At 47.1% G+C, this 14,237-nt stretch overlaps 1 protein-coding gene across 1 annotated transcript; it reads left to right on the plus strand.

Annotated features, from left to right (window-relative positions):
* Window positions 1-476: 476 nt before the first annotated feature.
* On the plus strand, window positions 477-2,038 carry rho (rhodopsin). The gene has a single exon (XM_057355999.1). It carries the CDS (start codon window positions 583-585, stop codon window positions 1,645-1,647), a length of 1,065 nt encoding a protein of 354 aa, XP_057211982.1. The 5' UTR covers window positions 477-582; the 3' UTR covers window positions 1,648-2,038.
* The last annotated feature ends 12,199 nt before the right edge of the window (window positions 2,039-14,237 follow it).

A 14,237-nucleotide genomic window follows, 5' to 3' on the forward strand; every position in this document is an offset into this window, starting at 1 on the left:
TAATGTTTTTGTATTTTCGATATCTGTAGCTAAGCTGCTTTGCTAAAATACACCTAGAAAGTGAATTGAAATTCTTATTTAAGCTAATATTTACCTTTAATTTCAGAGGATAGATATGGTTAGGATTGAGGGTTTATGACTGTGGTTCTTTGACAGGAATGTTGTTCAAGGACCAAGAAAAGATTTAGTTTTAAATGTTGGGCCACGGTTTGACTTTTTTTCAACCCAACTAAAGTCATGGTAAGGGCTCAATAGTGTATCAACCGTTTGAACCATTTGCATTGAATTTAACATACTTCATCGTTGAGGTTTCAGAGGTTTTACTGGTCATTTGCTGGTACAACCTTAATAACTTGATAAGTTGCCAGATATGCAGTGCAATGAGATTATTTTATTAGCTATGACCTAAATAGACTTGTGCTGACAGCCTGGAAATGTTGGTTAATCCCAGGTGAGTCTCTATAAAGCAGGGTGAACACGCAACCCATCAATTTGTGGCGCGGCCCTGTCTCTTTACTCAGTCCTGACAAGCCAACCAAACATTACTGCAGAAGGGGCTGACATCTCCAAGAAAACACCACCATGAATGGAACAGAGGGACCGGCATTCTACGTGCCTATGTCTAATGCCACCGGCGTTGTCAGGAGCCCATATGACTATCCTCAGTACTACCTGGTGGCCCCGTGGGCATACGCCTGCCTGGCTGCTTACATGTTCTTCCTCATTCTCACCGGGTTCCCTGTCAATTTTGTCACGCTGTACGTAACCATTGAGCACAAGAAGTTACGTACACCCCTCAACTACATTTTGCTGAATCTTGCTATTGCTGACCTTTTCATGGTTTTTGGCGGTTTCACCACAACGATGTACACCTCGCTGCATGGCTACTTTGTGTTCGGACGCCTCGGCTGCAACCTTGAAGGCTTCTTTGCTACCCTGGGTGGTGAAATGGGGCTCTGGTCCCTGGTCGTGCTGGCCATCGAGAGGTATTTGGTTGTCTGCAAGCCCATAAGCAACTTCCGCTTCGGAGAGAACCATGCCCTCATGGGTCTTGCTTTTACTTGGTTCATGGCCTGCACCTGTGCTGTGCCTCCCCTCGTTGGCTGGTCTCGTTACATCCCTGAAGGAATGCAGTGCTCATGTGGAGTTGACTACTACACTCGTGCCCCTGGCATCAACAACGAGTCCTTTGTCATCTACATGTTTATCGTCCACTTCCTCACTCCAGTTTTTGTTATTTTCTTCTGCTACGGTCGCCTCGTCTGCACAGTAAAAGAGGCTGCTGCCCAGCAGCAGGAGTCTGAGACCACTCAGAGGGCAGAGCGTGAGGTCACCCGCATGGTCATAATTATGGTCATCGCTTTCTTTATTGCTTGGCTCCCCTATGCCAGCGTGGCCTGGTATATCTTCACCCACCAGGGAAGTGAATTTGGACCTGTCTTCATGACAGTGCCAGCCTTCTTTGCCAAGACCTCTGCCGTCTACAATCCTTGTATCTACATCTGTATGAACAAACAGTTCCGTCACTGCATGATTACCACCTTGTGCTGTGGCAAGAACCCCTTCGAGGAGGAAGAGGGTGCCTCCACCACTGCATCCAAGACCGAGGCGTCATCTGTGTCTTCCAGCTCTGTGTCTCCTGCATAAACACTGGAAAACAACACACTCTAAGCAGCAACATTCACTGGACTTCAGCAATCAGCAATAAAGAGTTCAGCCCAGGAAAACGAGTGACCACTCCCACTTACAGAAATAATGTCTATATCATCGTGTTTTTTTGTTGTTGTATTTTTTCAAAACTTAATTTGTTCAACCTAAAGACAGATCAGACAGGACAGATCGTGTCCGAGTTTCTGTACATCAAACGAGTCCAATGTAATACGTGCATACGTTTCTTTTTGCTTTTCTTTGCGAAATGCAGCAAAAGGAAAAATATCTTTACTCTTACTGTTGGACTCCTTACTATACTGGCTTTGTTGTGATTGTAGAAGCATGTATTCAGGGCAACATAACAATAAAAAGCACTTTGCAAATTAAATCGCCCTGTTTATGTTTTGATTGAGCTATGCTGTTAAAATGAAAAAAAAAAGTATTTTACATTTATTAAACCATACTGATTTCAGACGAGAGCTTTAATGTGATGTATATGAAGAGTTTGGTTCAAAAAAGAAGAAAAATCATGTTTTTCATTATGTTATCATGTTTTTTTTGTTAGTTAGCTGTGTTTTTTTTTTAGTTATTATGTCTTAAATCAAAACAAACCAACTGCAGTTTGATTGATATTAATTGGAATACATGATAAAAAAACATGATATTTGAAAAATGTAAAAAGGGAGCCAAACTCGGAACCAAACTCTTCATATGTTCTTGTTTTATTAGGGAAGTCTTGTTTCAGTTTAAAACAATGTATATTCAAAATGTTAGTGCAGACTCCTTAAATAAAAAAGAGGCTACAACTTTCGAACAACAGGTATCCTGCTTTGTTAATATTAAATCCCAGGATGGGGGGGGGGTGGGGTGGTGGGGAGTCTCAATGTCACCTTGGATTATGGCTTTATGCAGGATTAGATAACAGATATGTATATGTTTATGGGTATGAATAACCTTAATCTTGCTCCAGATAAGAGAAGTGAAAGATATATAAGTAGATTATTGTAAGTAGTTTGCATTACCTGGCGTATTTGTTAATAGGGACGCAACGTATTGTCACTTATTGTCAAGACATTGCTGCTAACATTTCAGTTCAAATGAACTCTGCAGAAGAACGTGCGTTGACAAAAGTAAAAGTAATCATTTAAAAATATCTAAATACATTTTTATTGGGAAACGATCATTTGATCATTGATCATTTCAATATCAACCGGATTAAATTGAGAATGCCCTAATATATAGGCTGAATATTAAGGCAACACTTTGTAGCTTTTTGACCTTAAAATTGCAAACACAAATGCACGACGAAGAAGAATAATCCACTAGAGTTCTTTAATGAATCCACGAGAGATAACAAAAGCAAACACACAACATAAATAAAATGGAAAAATGAACACAGACAAACACAGGTCTTAAATACAACGGGGACAGTGTTGGGCAGCAGTTTAACTAGTTTAACTACATTTCCCTTTCTGTCGGTCTCTCGACGTTGTGTCGAGCCGACAGATTGGCAGAGGTGGACGAAGTACACAACTTCCTTACTTGAGTAAAAGTACAGATACTACTGGTCAAATATTACTGCACTACAAGTAAAAGTTGTAAAGACAGATTCTTACTTGAGTAAAAGTACAGAAATACGTGCTTTTAAAAGTACTCAAGTATTAAAAGTACATTTCCTTTATGTCAGTTTTGCATTGTTTTATTGTCGTATACCTTATGCCTCTGAAGCAACCTACTGAATACACTGAATAGCACAGAGTGTCAGTTGTATTAAAGGAGTAGTTCACTTCAAAATTTGAATGAAGTCAATGGGAATGAAGTCAATGGGGGCAAATTTTCCAGTGAGCAACTCCTTTAAGAGATTTATATGTTTAGCACATACTGTATATGTTTAGTTTAGATATAATCCTGTATGATCATTTAGCCAGAGGTGGGTAGTACCCGCGAGCATAGAAAAACTGAAATACTTGGCAACAGTAAAAGGTCCTGGCAGATCGCAAGCCAGATAAATTGCGCACACAGGAAACCCCGCTGCGTAGAAACCATTTTCTACTTTTGGACCTTTTTATAAATGTAGTGGAGTAAAAAGTGTGATATTTGTCTTTCAAATGTAGTGAAGTTAAAGTACAAGTACTCAGAAAAAATAATACTCAAGTAAAGTACAGATACTCAAAAAGTGTACTTAAGTACAGTACTCAGGTAAATTTACTTCGTTACTGTCCACCTCTGCAGATGGGGTTCGCTCTTGAGAACCTATCAACTTCTGACTGGTTTAGAAAAGGCCAATGAAATTGGCGAATGAAATTTCCATGCCGGACTCCGCCCCCGGATATCCGGGTATAAAAGGGAGACAGCGTGCTGCATTCATTCCCCGATGGAATGGCTGGGGTCGGGCCCGATGGTATTGCCGCCTGAGTGGGGGGCGCCAGAGCCGGAGGGCGTCGAAGAGGACCAGGGCTGCTGGGAAGCAGACGGTGCATGGGACTCGACGGCCGAGGGCGGCCGAGTCGCAGTGGGGGAGGATATGCTTGATATCCTCTGTCTGCTTCTCTACGAGCTGCAGTTCTCGACAGTATCACCATACAGCCCCCTCCCCTTGCCAAGATGGGTGCGTCGAGAAAGCGGACCTTCTCGGCGGTTCGTGCCCCGTCCCAACAGCCCACTCTCTTAAGAGTTTCCTCTCTCTCTGGGTGTTTATCACAGCCGCTCTCACTCTCTACACGACGGTGTTCTGCAACTCAACATTGCGTCACGGCGAGACCCAATGTTGAGGATAATCAGCAGCCCTCAGCACTCTCAATCGACAGTGCGTTGTGCTACATCATCGCCAGGCAGGTAAGCAGCAGAGCCGATCTCCTCCCCGGGGGCTCCCCACGGCAAGGGATCCGCACTGCTTGCCATCGAACCACCCCCTGGGAGGTCAATGAAGCAGATCGTACCCCTAGCCCGTCTCGGTCCCTGGGAGCCTGACTAGAGCCCCCAAACCATCACGGTGGCTACGGGATACGATCCGTCTCGGCTACGCGATCCAACTTGCCAGACGCCCGCTCAAGTTCGGGGCGTCCTCTCAACCTGAGCAGAGGCAAGGATGCTCCCGTGCTTCGGGCCAGGGTAACCACCCCTCTGGCAAGCGATCGTGCTCGTCCCTCTAGCAGAGATGTTCAACCGGTTTTGCAGCCCGTACTTCATCGTCCCCAAAAAGGGGGGGTTGCTAGATCTGCGTACCCTGAACAGGCACCTACTCAAGCTGCCGTTCAGGATGCTCACGCAGAAGCGCATCCTGGTGTCTACCAGATGTCAAGATTGGTTCATGGCAATCGACCTGAAGGACGCTTTCATGTCTCGCTTTCGAGGGCGGGCATATCAGTACAGAGTCCTCCCTTTCGGTCTGTCCCTGTCCCCATGAGTCTTCACGAAGATCGTGGAAGCTGCCCTCACTCCTCTCGGGGAGAGAGGTGTGCGGGTACTAACTATCTCGACGACTGGCTCATCTGGGCACACTCATGAGATCTGTTGTGTACACACAGGGACCTAGTGCTCCGGCACCTAGATCGGTTGGGACCACAGGTCAACTGAGAAAAGAGCAAGCTCTCCCCTGTGCAGAGCATCCTCTTTCTTGGTATGGAACTCGACTCTGTATCCATGACAGCGTGACTGACTCAGAGCGCGCTCAGTCAGTGTTGAACTGCATGAAACACTTCAGGCAGTCAGCAGTCCCCCTGAAACAATTTCAGAGGCTCCTGGGCACATGGCAACCTCGGTGGGGGTGGTCCCCCTCGGGTTGATGCACATGCGACTGCTCCAACACTGGCTGCAGAGTCGGGTTCCCTGGAGAGCGTGGCACACCGGCAGCAGGCGTAGGGTCATCACGCCTCTCTGCCGACGCACCCTAAACCCCTGGTCTTCAATGAACTTTTTGGCGGACAGGGTCCCCCTCGGGCAGGTTCAAGGCACGTCGTGGGATGACAGATGCCTCCCTGCAGGGTTGGGGTGCCGTGTGCAACGGGCACGCAGTGTCGGGGCGGTGGACGGGCACCCGCCTGCGTTGGCATATCAACTGCCTAGAGTTGTTGGCTGTGCTACTTGCACAGAAGAGGCTGCAGCCTTTCATGCAGGGCAAGCACGTGCTGGTCCGGTCGGACAGCACAACTGCCGTGGCGTATATCAATTGACAGGGTGGCATTCGCTCACGGCAGTTAACATGACTCGCCCGATGCCTCCTCCTGTGGAGTCAGCAGGTGATCAGCTCCCTGGGAGCCACACCTATCCCAGATGACTTGAACCAGACAGCCAACGTGCTCTCTCATCAGTCGACGCCTCGCGGAGAGTGGCGACTCCATCCCCGCGCAGTCTGGCTCATATGGGAGCAGTTCGGCCAGGCGCAGGTGGACCTGTTGCCTCCCCTGACTCCTCCCATTGCCCGCTTTGGTACTCCCTGACCGAGGGACCCCTTGGCACAGATATCCTAGCACACAGCTGGCTGTGGGGCAAGCGGAAGTACGCCTTCGCCCCAGTGAGCCTCATTGCACAGGTCTTGTGCAAGGTCAGGGAAGAGGAGCATCAAGTGGTACTAGTTGCGCCCTATTGGCCCAACCGGACTTGGTTCTCGGAGCTAATGCTCTTGACAACAACTCCACCCTGGCCGATCCCCCTGGCGAAGGACCTGCTTTCCCAGGGGAAGGGCACGTTACGGCATCCCAGGCAGGCCCCTAAAACTTCCATGTCTGGATGGGACGAGGAGATCCTGAGTGGCCCACCCCCTGCGGTGGTTGGGACATCACTCAGGCTAGGGCCTCGGCCACTAGGTGGCTATACGCCCATAAGTGGCGCCTCTTCTTGTCCTGGTGCTCTTCTTGGAGAGAAGACCTGCGGAGTTGCTCGATCGGGAATGTGCTGTCCTTTCCTCAAGAGAGACTGGAGAGTAACCTCTCCCCCTCCACACTGGAAGTGTATGTAGCCGCTACTGTCGCTCATCACGACCCAGTTACTGGGAAGCCTCTGGGACAGCACGACCTGATCATTAGGTTCCTAAGGGGTGCGAGAAGGCTACCGCCTCATCCGCACTCCGTACCCTCTTGCGACCTAGGTGGCGGGCCTCAAGAGGCCCCCCCTTCGAGCCCCTCGGAGATGCCGCTCTTTCTCACCTCACGATAAAGACGGCTCTCCTGATGGCGCTCACCTCCAAGAGGGTAGGGGACCTACAAGCACCCTCCGTGTCCACAGATTGCCTAGAACTCGGGCCCGATGATTCTCACGTTATCCTGAGACCCCAGCCCGGCTACATGCCCAAAGTTCCCACCACTCCCTTTATGGGACCAGGTGGCGAACTTGCAGGCACTCCCCACCGGGGAGGAAGACCAAACCCCATCCGTGTTGTGTCCAGTACGCACACTGTGCCTCTACTTGGACTGCACGCAGAGCTTCAGAAGCTCTGAGCAGCTCTTTGTCTGTTTTGGAGGTCAGCAGAAGGGGAGGGCTGTCTCCAAACAGAGGCTGGCGCACTGGATCGTGGATGCCGTCGCTACGGCATACTGATCCCAAGATCGCCCCTGCCTCTTAGGAGTGAGGGCACACTCCAATCGGGGTGTAGCCTCCTCGTGGGGACTGGCTCAGGGTGCCTCTCTGGCAGACATCTGCAGAGCTGCGGGTTGGGCTACGCCCAACACCTTCGCGAGGTTCTACAACCTCCGCATGGAACCGGCTTCAACCCGCGTCCTGCAGGGCAACATGTAGGACCGGCAGCCGGTAGGGCGTACGCCTGCGAAAGCCCTTCCCCCCTTCCTCAGGGGGGTCAGCGGCTATTTCCGCCTCCCTTCTTTCCCCACTGGGTAAAGAACAGGCATTCCATCCATCACTAAGCACCTTCCTGGGGACAGGCTGGGCAGAGCAGCTCTGCCCCCTTAGGCCGGGGAACAGTTGAGTTATCTACCACATAGCTCTAACCGAACCTAGTGCTCCAGACGTGGTAACCCCCCCCACTGGGCGGTTCCGTCTGATGTATCCTCATGAATGGTTCCCACCTCGGCAACCCATGACCTCCCTATGTGGACTTGCGGTTAACTCCTTCAGTCCGCACATTTTCTCATGAGTTCTCCCCTGATGGTGAGACCATGTGGTGTCTCCACTAATTCCTCCCTATGGTAGGTAGTGGTCTCTGTAGCGTTTTTCCCCCAGGGGGGAATAATGCTTACCCAGTGGCCCTTACGATGCCGGGCGGCTTCTCGCTGTTAGAGAATCAAGGTCTCCGCCTGTGACGGCCGGTGGCAGGGGCTTCCCACCTTTTCTTCAAAAGCTCTGGGACCCCCTACCTCTCCACTGGACGGTTACAATTTCGTGCTAGGGAACCATCAGCCAGTCAGCGTCGCTCCGATAGAGATTGTGATGCGGCACAGCGCTGTGGCGTTTTCCATAGGAACCCCATCTGTCGGCTCGACACAACGTCGAGAGACCGACAGAAAGGGAACCTCTTGGTTACGGATGTAACCTCAGTTCCCTGATGGAGGGAACGAGACGTTGTGTCTTTCTTGCCACAATGCAGGCCGCCCGCCGCAGGGATGCTCAGGCTCCTCAGACCAAAAGGTGAATGAGTGCAGCATGCCGTCTCCCTTTTACACCCGGATATCCGGGGGCGGAGTCTGGCATGCAAATTTCATTCGCCAATTTCATTGGCCTTTTCTAAACCAGTCAGAAGTTGATAGGTTCTCAAGAGCGAACCCCATCTGTCGGCTCGACACAACGTCTCGTTCCCTCCATCAGGGAACTGAGGTTACATCCGTAACCAAGACGTTCTCAGTAGCGTGGTGATAGCGATGCTGTTTTCTGAATCAAGTAGCTTTTCAGTAGCAAAGCTCTTTTGTTGATCAAGTAGTGCAGTAGCGTCGACAAAAGCGACATTTTCCCAAGCATTACTAAACCTCAAGCGCAAATCAGAAATACTGCTAACTTAGGATCACTGATCCTGGATCAGCAAGTGAAGCCACCACCATACACGGATCTGAATGACATCCAATTGGCCACTATGGGTGCCACCCCAAAATTGTATTTGCTACTGATGGTGATTGACATGTGATTTCACCTCTTGTTGAACGAAGCTTTTGTTTTGACGTTCTGCGGCAGCCCAGCGCTGCATGGGAGAATACGCTGGCTAATTTAGAGATACACAAGAATGAATCATCGTATTTTAAGTAAGTCTCACTTTTTAGCCATGGGTTTAGGATTCCTGAACAACTTTTCATTAAGTGAACGTTAGGCTCTATTAGCAGATGATAATTAGATAAGAGAGATCGGTTCCTAACATGCCTTGTGTTTACATTAGGGTCGGACTCAGAAATGAATTGCTTGAAATGAAATGAAACAAAGGTGAACAAAATGCCATCCAAATGCAAGATAAAAGGAATTCAAGACATGCCGCTGCTGAATAAAAACTACTACGACAGTTGCAATTTAAAAAACGAATGTCAATTACAGCATTACATTTTGATCTGCTACAGCGGTGAGCATTACAACCAATCACAGTTCATGAATATACTGACCAATCAAAGGCGTCTACATAATTCACCGGTGAATGAGAGCTGTGAAGTGCACTGCAGTCACAATGTTCATTATAAACAAGTGCTTACATACATGATACATACATGTATTGACTCTTTCATGTATAACCTTAAGTCATTGAGTGTTTTAGTGATGTTAAATGTTCTTTAATTGTTACCGGAATATACGAGAATATAAAGAAAACGATTAATGATTTTTGTTGAAATCTTGCAGTCGACTGTAATGAGCGCCTGCTGTTTTATATTTATGATATATCATATGCTCCTCAGACTAATTTCAGTTTAAAAACAAAACAGCCTTATACTTTTTCTCATTTTTATTATTATTATTTATTATTTTTATAATGTACTTTATGCACTTAAAATTATATCTTATAACATTATACAATAGTTTTGTAAACAGTTATGGCACATTTGAGCAGCATTAAACTTTGTTATAGGCCTTCACAGATGCAACCTCTGCAGTTTCTGTTGATGATATTTTACTGTCTACATGTCATTATTCTTATTTGTTAAATTAATTGATTAAATGTACCGTAAGTATTTGATACAAAAGACAATGCACTAACGTTAGTAAAAATTCCCTTAAGAAAGAAAAACTGCCTGTAGGAAATCACTTCCAAAATGTGCCCCTTACTTGAAAACTTCGTTTCTGAATAATTATCTGTTTGACTAGTGTAGTGAAGCTTCATTTAATGCAGAGTAACTTTTAGCTTAGCTCACTACATTGTCCAAGTAGCTTGCCCAACACTGAATGGGGAACATGATAAGGGAGAACAGAAACAGCTGTGAACTAATCAATGACCATGGGAACAAACTAGTGAGGGGGAACAGAAACACAGCATTTATACAAAACATAACAGAATATAACTGTGATGTGGAAGAGCTGGACGGGACCACCAGGGAAGGGAGCAGCCAATAATCCTCTTCATCCACCCGGTCTAAAGCTGTGTCTGAATTCACCCCCTATCTCCTATATAGTGCACTATATCGGGTGTCCGCCATTTTGTAGTGTTGTCCGAAAATACTGAGTAAACAACTCATTCCCTACATTTGTTCACTACTTTTTACCCACAATGCATTCTGATGAATCTAAACAGAACATAACAGAATATAACTGTGACAAAACTAATGTCTCTAAAATTAATTCAGTGTTAGAACAACTCGTAACTGTACGAAGTCTACTTCTGCTGCTACGTGACCAGCCTCATAGCGGCTAAAACCACACTCTGTAAGTTCTGTGTTTGGGTCGGTACACATACCCCCTCCCATCCCCTGCCTGTGGAAGAGTGCGACATGGTTTCAAAACAACATTTCTGCATTCGCCGGTTCCATCAGCTTAGTAAACAAATTCACGTGTATTGTGCTACCCACGGAGAAGCTTATACAGCAACATTATTTACAACACTGGTAACAGGCAATTGCGCTTACATTTACATTTAATCATTTAGCAGACGCCTTTATCCAAATTTTTCTATATTTTCTGTCAACTATTCACAAAAGAGATGGGTTTTAAGTAGTTTTTTGAATGTTGAGAGAGATGTGGTTGACCGTACCGAATTAGGAAGAATGTTCCACCAGGAAGGAGTTGTGAATGAGAATGAGCGGGAAAGCGATTTACTGCCCTTATGGGAAGGCAGTACAAGACGCCGCTGGTTTGCTGAACGCAGGGATCTTGATGGGGTGTAGGAATGTAGGAGGCTGTGAAAGTATGCCAGTGCAGATCCAGTGATAGTCCTGTAGGCAAGCATTAGTGATTTGAATCTGATACGGGCTTCAACCGGTAGCCAGTGGAGAGAGATGAAAAGGGGCGTCACATGAGCCCTTTTGGGCTGTTGGAAGATGAGGCATGCTGCTGCATTCTGGACCAGCTGGAGTGGTTTTGATAGCCTTTGCAGGAAGACCAGCAAGGAGAGCATTGCAGTAGTCCAACCTTGAGATTACCAGGGCCTGGACAAGGAGTTGTGTTGCATGCTCAGTGAGATAGGGTCTAACCTTTATAATGTTGAATAAGGCATATCGGCATGACCGCATTGTCTTTGAAATGTGATCATTGAAGGACAGCTGTTCATCAGATATGACTCTGAGGTTCCTGGCTGTTTTGGAAGGAGTGATTGTGGTTTTGCCAAGTTGGATGGGAAACACGAGTAGTTCTGTCTTGGCCAGGTTCAGCTGGAGGTGATGTTCTTTCATCCAAGCCGAGATGTCCTCTAGGCAGGCTGTAATGCGAGCTGCTACAGTGGTATCGTCTGGGTGAAACGAGATGTAGATCTGGGTGTCGTCAGCATAACAGTGATAGGAGAAGCCGTGTTCCCGTATGATGGGTCCCAAGGATGTCGTGTAGATGGAAAAAAGCAGCGGTCCAAGCACCGATCCCTGAGGGACCCCAGTGATCATGTGGTGAGCAGTGGACAGCGAGCCCCTCCATGACACCCTGAAGGATCTGCCGGAGAGGTAGGATTTGAACCAGTGGAGAGGAGAGCCTGAGATTCCTAGAGATGACAGGGTTGCTAGCAGTATCTGGTGATTGACAGTGTCAAACGCTATAGATAGGTCTAGCAGAATCAGGACCGAGGATTTAGATTCCGCCTTGGCTAGCCGCAGTGCTTCTGTGACCGAAAGCAGCGCAGTCTCAGTGGAGTGGTTTGTTTTGAAGCCAGACTGCTTGTCATCCAGTAGTTTGTTCTGGGATAGGTAGGACGACACCTGCTTGAAAGCTGCCCTTTCAAGTGTTTTTGCAATAAATGGGAGCAGAGACAGGTCTGTAACTGTCGGTAGTAGAGGGGTCCAATGTGGGTTTCTTCAGTAGGGGTGTGACCTGGGCCTGTTTGAATGTGGATGGAAAGGTGCCGGTGAGCAGGGAGGTGTTGATGATGTGTGTGAGTGCTGGATGTGGCCTGAAGGAGATGGGAGGGTATTGGGTCAAGGGGACAGGTGGTGGGGTGGCTGGAGAGAAGTCTGGTGACTTCAGTGTCAGTCAGTGGGGTGAAAGAGGAGAGTTCAATGTTTGAAGTGAGGGAGGTGTGTACCGAGTTCTGAGGTGCTAGGAATTGTTCGCTGATGGATGATGTTTTCTCAGTGAAAAATACAGCGAAGTCCTCCGCGGTCAACCACATTGAGCAAAAGTTCTATAATGTTGCTTTAACAGACAAAAATGTTTACACTAAAGCAAAATACAAAAAAGATTTACTTTTTGAAATGTTGGAAACAATGCATGCTGGCGCCATGTACTGTTGAAAATGTTGTAAATATACACTACTCACAAAAAGTTAGGGATATTTGACTTCGGGTGAAATGCACATAAAATGCACTATAACCTTTACAGGTGAACTTAAAGGCAGGGTGTCCGATTTCCGAATACGCTTGTTTAGACAAAGTCGGGCCGAGTACCAAAACAACCTTGTAGCCAATCAGCAGTAAGGTGTACAGTGCACAGGACGGACATTAGTCGAGTTGAGCGCTGACGAAAGATGGGGGTATGGGTGTGTCTGTTTTGGTGATTTGAACATCAACAACGGCTAAGAGAAATCGGACACCCTGCCTTTAATCTGACCTTCTCTCAACTTTTGAATGCACTTGTCCAACTGTTCAGTGTTTTAGTACTTACATTTAGAATTACATAACATTCAGTTCTCTAACAAGGTGATTATCTGAAAAATCACAACAAGTGTCTGATCCATGAATCGGCCACTAAATGTTCTGGTTCAATGACAATTTGTATTTAAACAGTCCTCTTCATCATGCTGTTCTAATTTTGACATCAGGAGACCAAGATGACACTTGACAATTGATCAACAGTACTTGGCCATTGCGAGGCTTCAAATAGGGCTTTCTCAGAGGGAAGTTGCTATTGATCTTAGAGTGTCACAGTGTCATTAGCAGGTTGCAACAGACACACAGAAAGACTGGAACAGTCACAGAAAGGCATAGAAATAAAGTCCTTTGGCCAAATCCCATGCTGATGACCGACCGCTTCATTGTGAACAAGTGCTCTGCGGGAATGGCACTCAACACCAGGCACATTTAAGGGAGGAGAGCGTGTCACGCCAGACCATTTGAAACCGCTTACATCAGCTAGATGACCTGCAAGGGTAACTGACCACACCACCAGGCACAGGCGTCATCGTCTTGCATGGGCCTCAGTTGTTGGGTCTACCTCTCGAGGGACTGTTCGCCAGCCTTAAAGACTCCCCTGTATACGTGTTCCTGTTGGTCTAGTGGATTCATCCGTATACGTATTCCTGTCGGTCAAGTGGATTTCTTCTGAGTGTATAATCCTGTCGATCTAGTGGATTTCTTCCAAGAGAATCTTCCCTGCCGTTCTTACGTATTCCCCAAGTACTGTACATTTCTCTGGTTGGTTAAGAGGATGTTCATCCTGTGGATTTCCTTTGCAGTCGGGAGGACTGTAGAGATGTTCTGCTAATACCCAGCCTTGTGACTCTTTCGTATGGTATTGTGGATTACTTTTCAGTTCTTGCTTGGGAGTTTTCACCCCGTGGACTCTCAGACTCTACCAGTGGATTGTTGGACTATCAGTTGTGGATTACCTTTCTGTTCTTGTGTGGGAGTATTCACCCCATGGACTCTCAGACTCTACCTGTCGTGATCTCAGTCTTGTCGTGGCCTTTTTGTCTTGTGTGAGTGTTTGTTTTGTTTTGTCAAACTCATGTGGAACCGTCTTGACGGCTCTCCACGTGTTTAGTGTCTACGTCACTAGCCCCGCCCCCGTGTCTCCCCTTCAGGCTTTCCCCTCACCGGGTTTCCATCACCTCATCACCTACACTCCTGTTGCTCGTCCCTAATTAGCAGTCCCCCCTGGCTCCTTATTATTAGTCACCTGTTGTTCATTCCCCGCTGATTAGGTCCCCTCTATTTAATCCCTCTTGTTCTCTTGTCTTGTGTCAGACCGTTGCGTGTGTAATGCCAGCTCTGACTGCCACAGTCTTGTTAAGTTTATTTTGTTTTTGTCTTAGTAACCTCCTAGTCGTGTTCATTGTTTCAGTAGTGTTCCAGTGTTTTTTTGCTCTTGGCTAC

This window comes from Triplophysa rosa, linkage group LG17 (assembly GCF_024868665.1).
Source record: "Triplophysa rosa linkage group LG17, Trosa_1v2, whole genome shotgun sequence".
Taxonomy (NCBI): domain Eukaryota; kingdom Metazoa; phylum Chordata; class Actinopteri; order Cypriniformes; family Nemacheilidae; genus Triplophysa; species Triplophysa rosa.

Bases quoted from the DNA above. Each gene is read 5' to 3' on its own strand.
- rho (XM_057355999.1), top strand. From the start codon at position 583: ATGAATGGAACAGAGGGACCGGCATTCTACGTGCCTATGTCTAATGCC.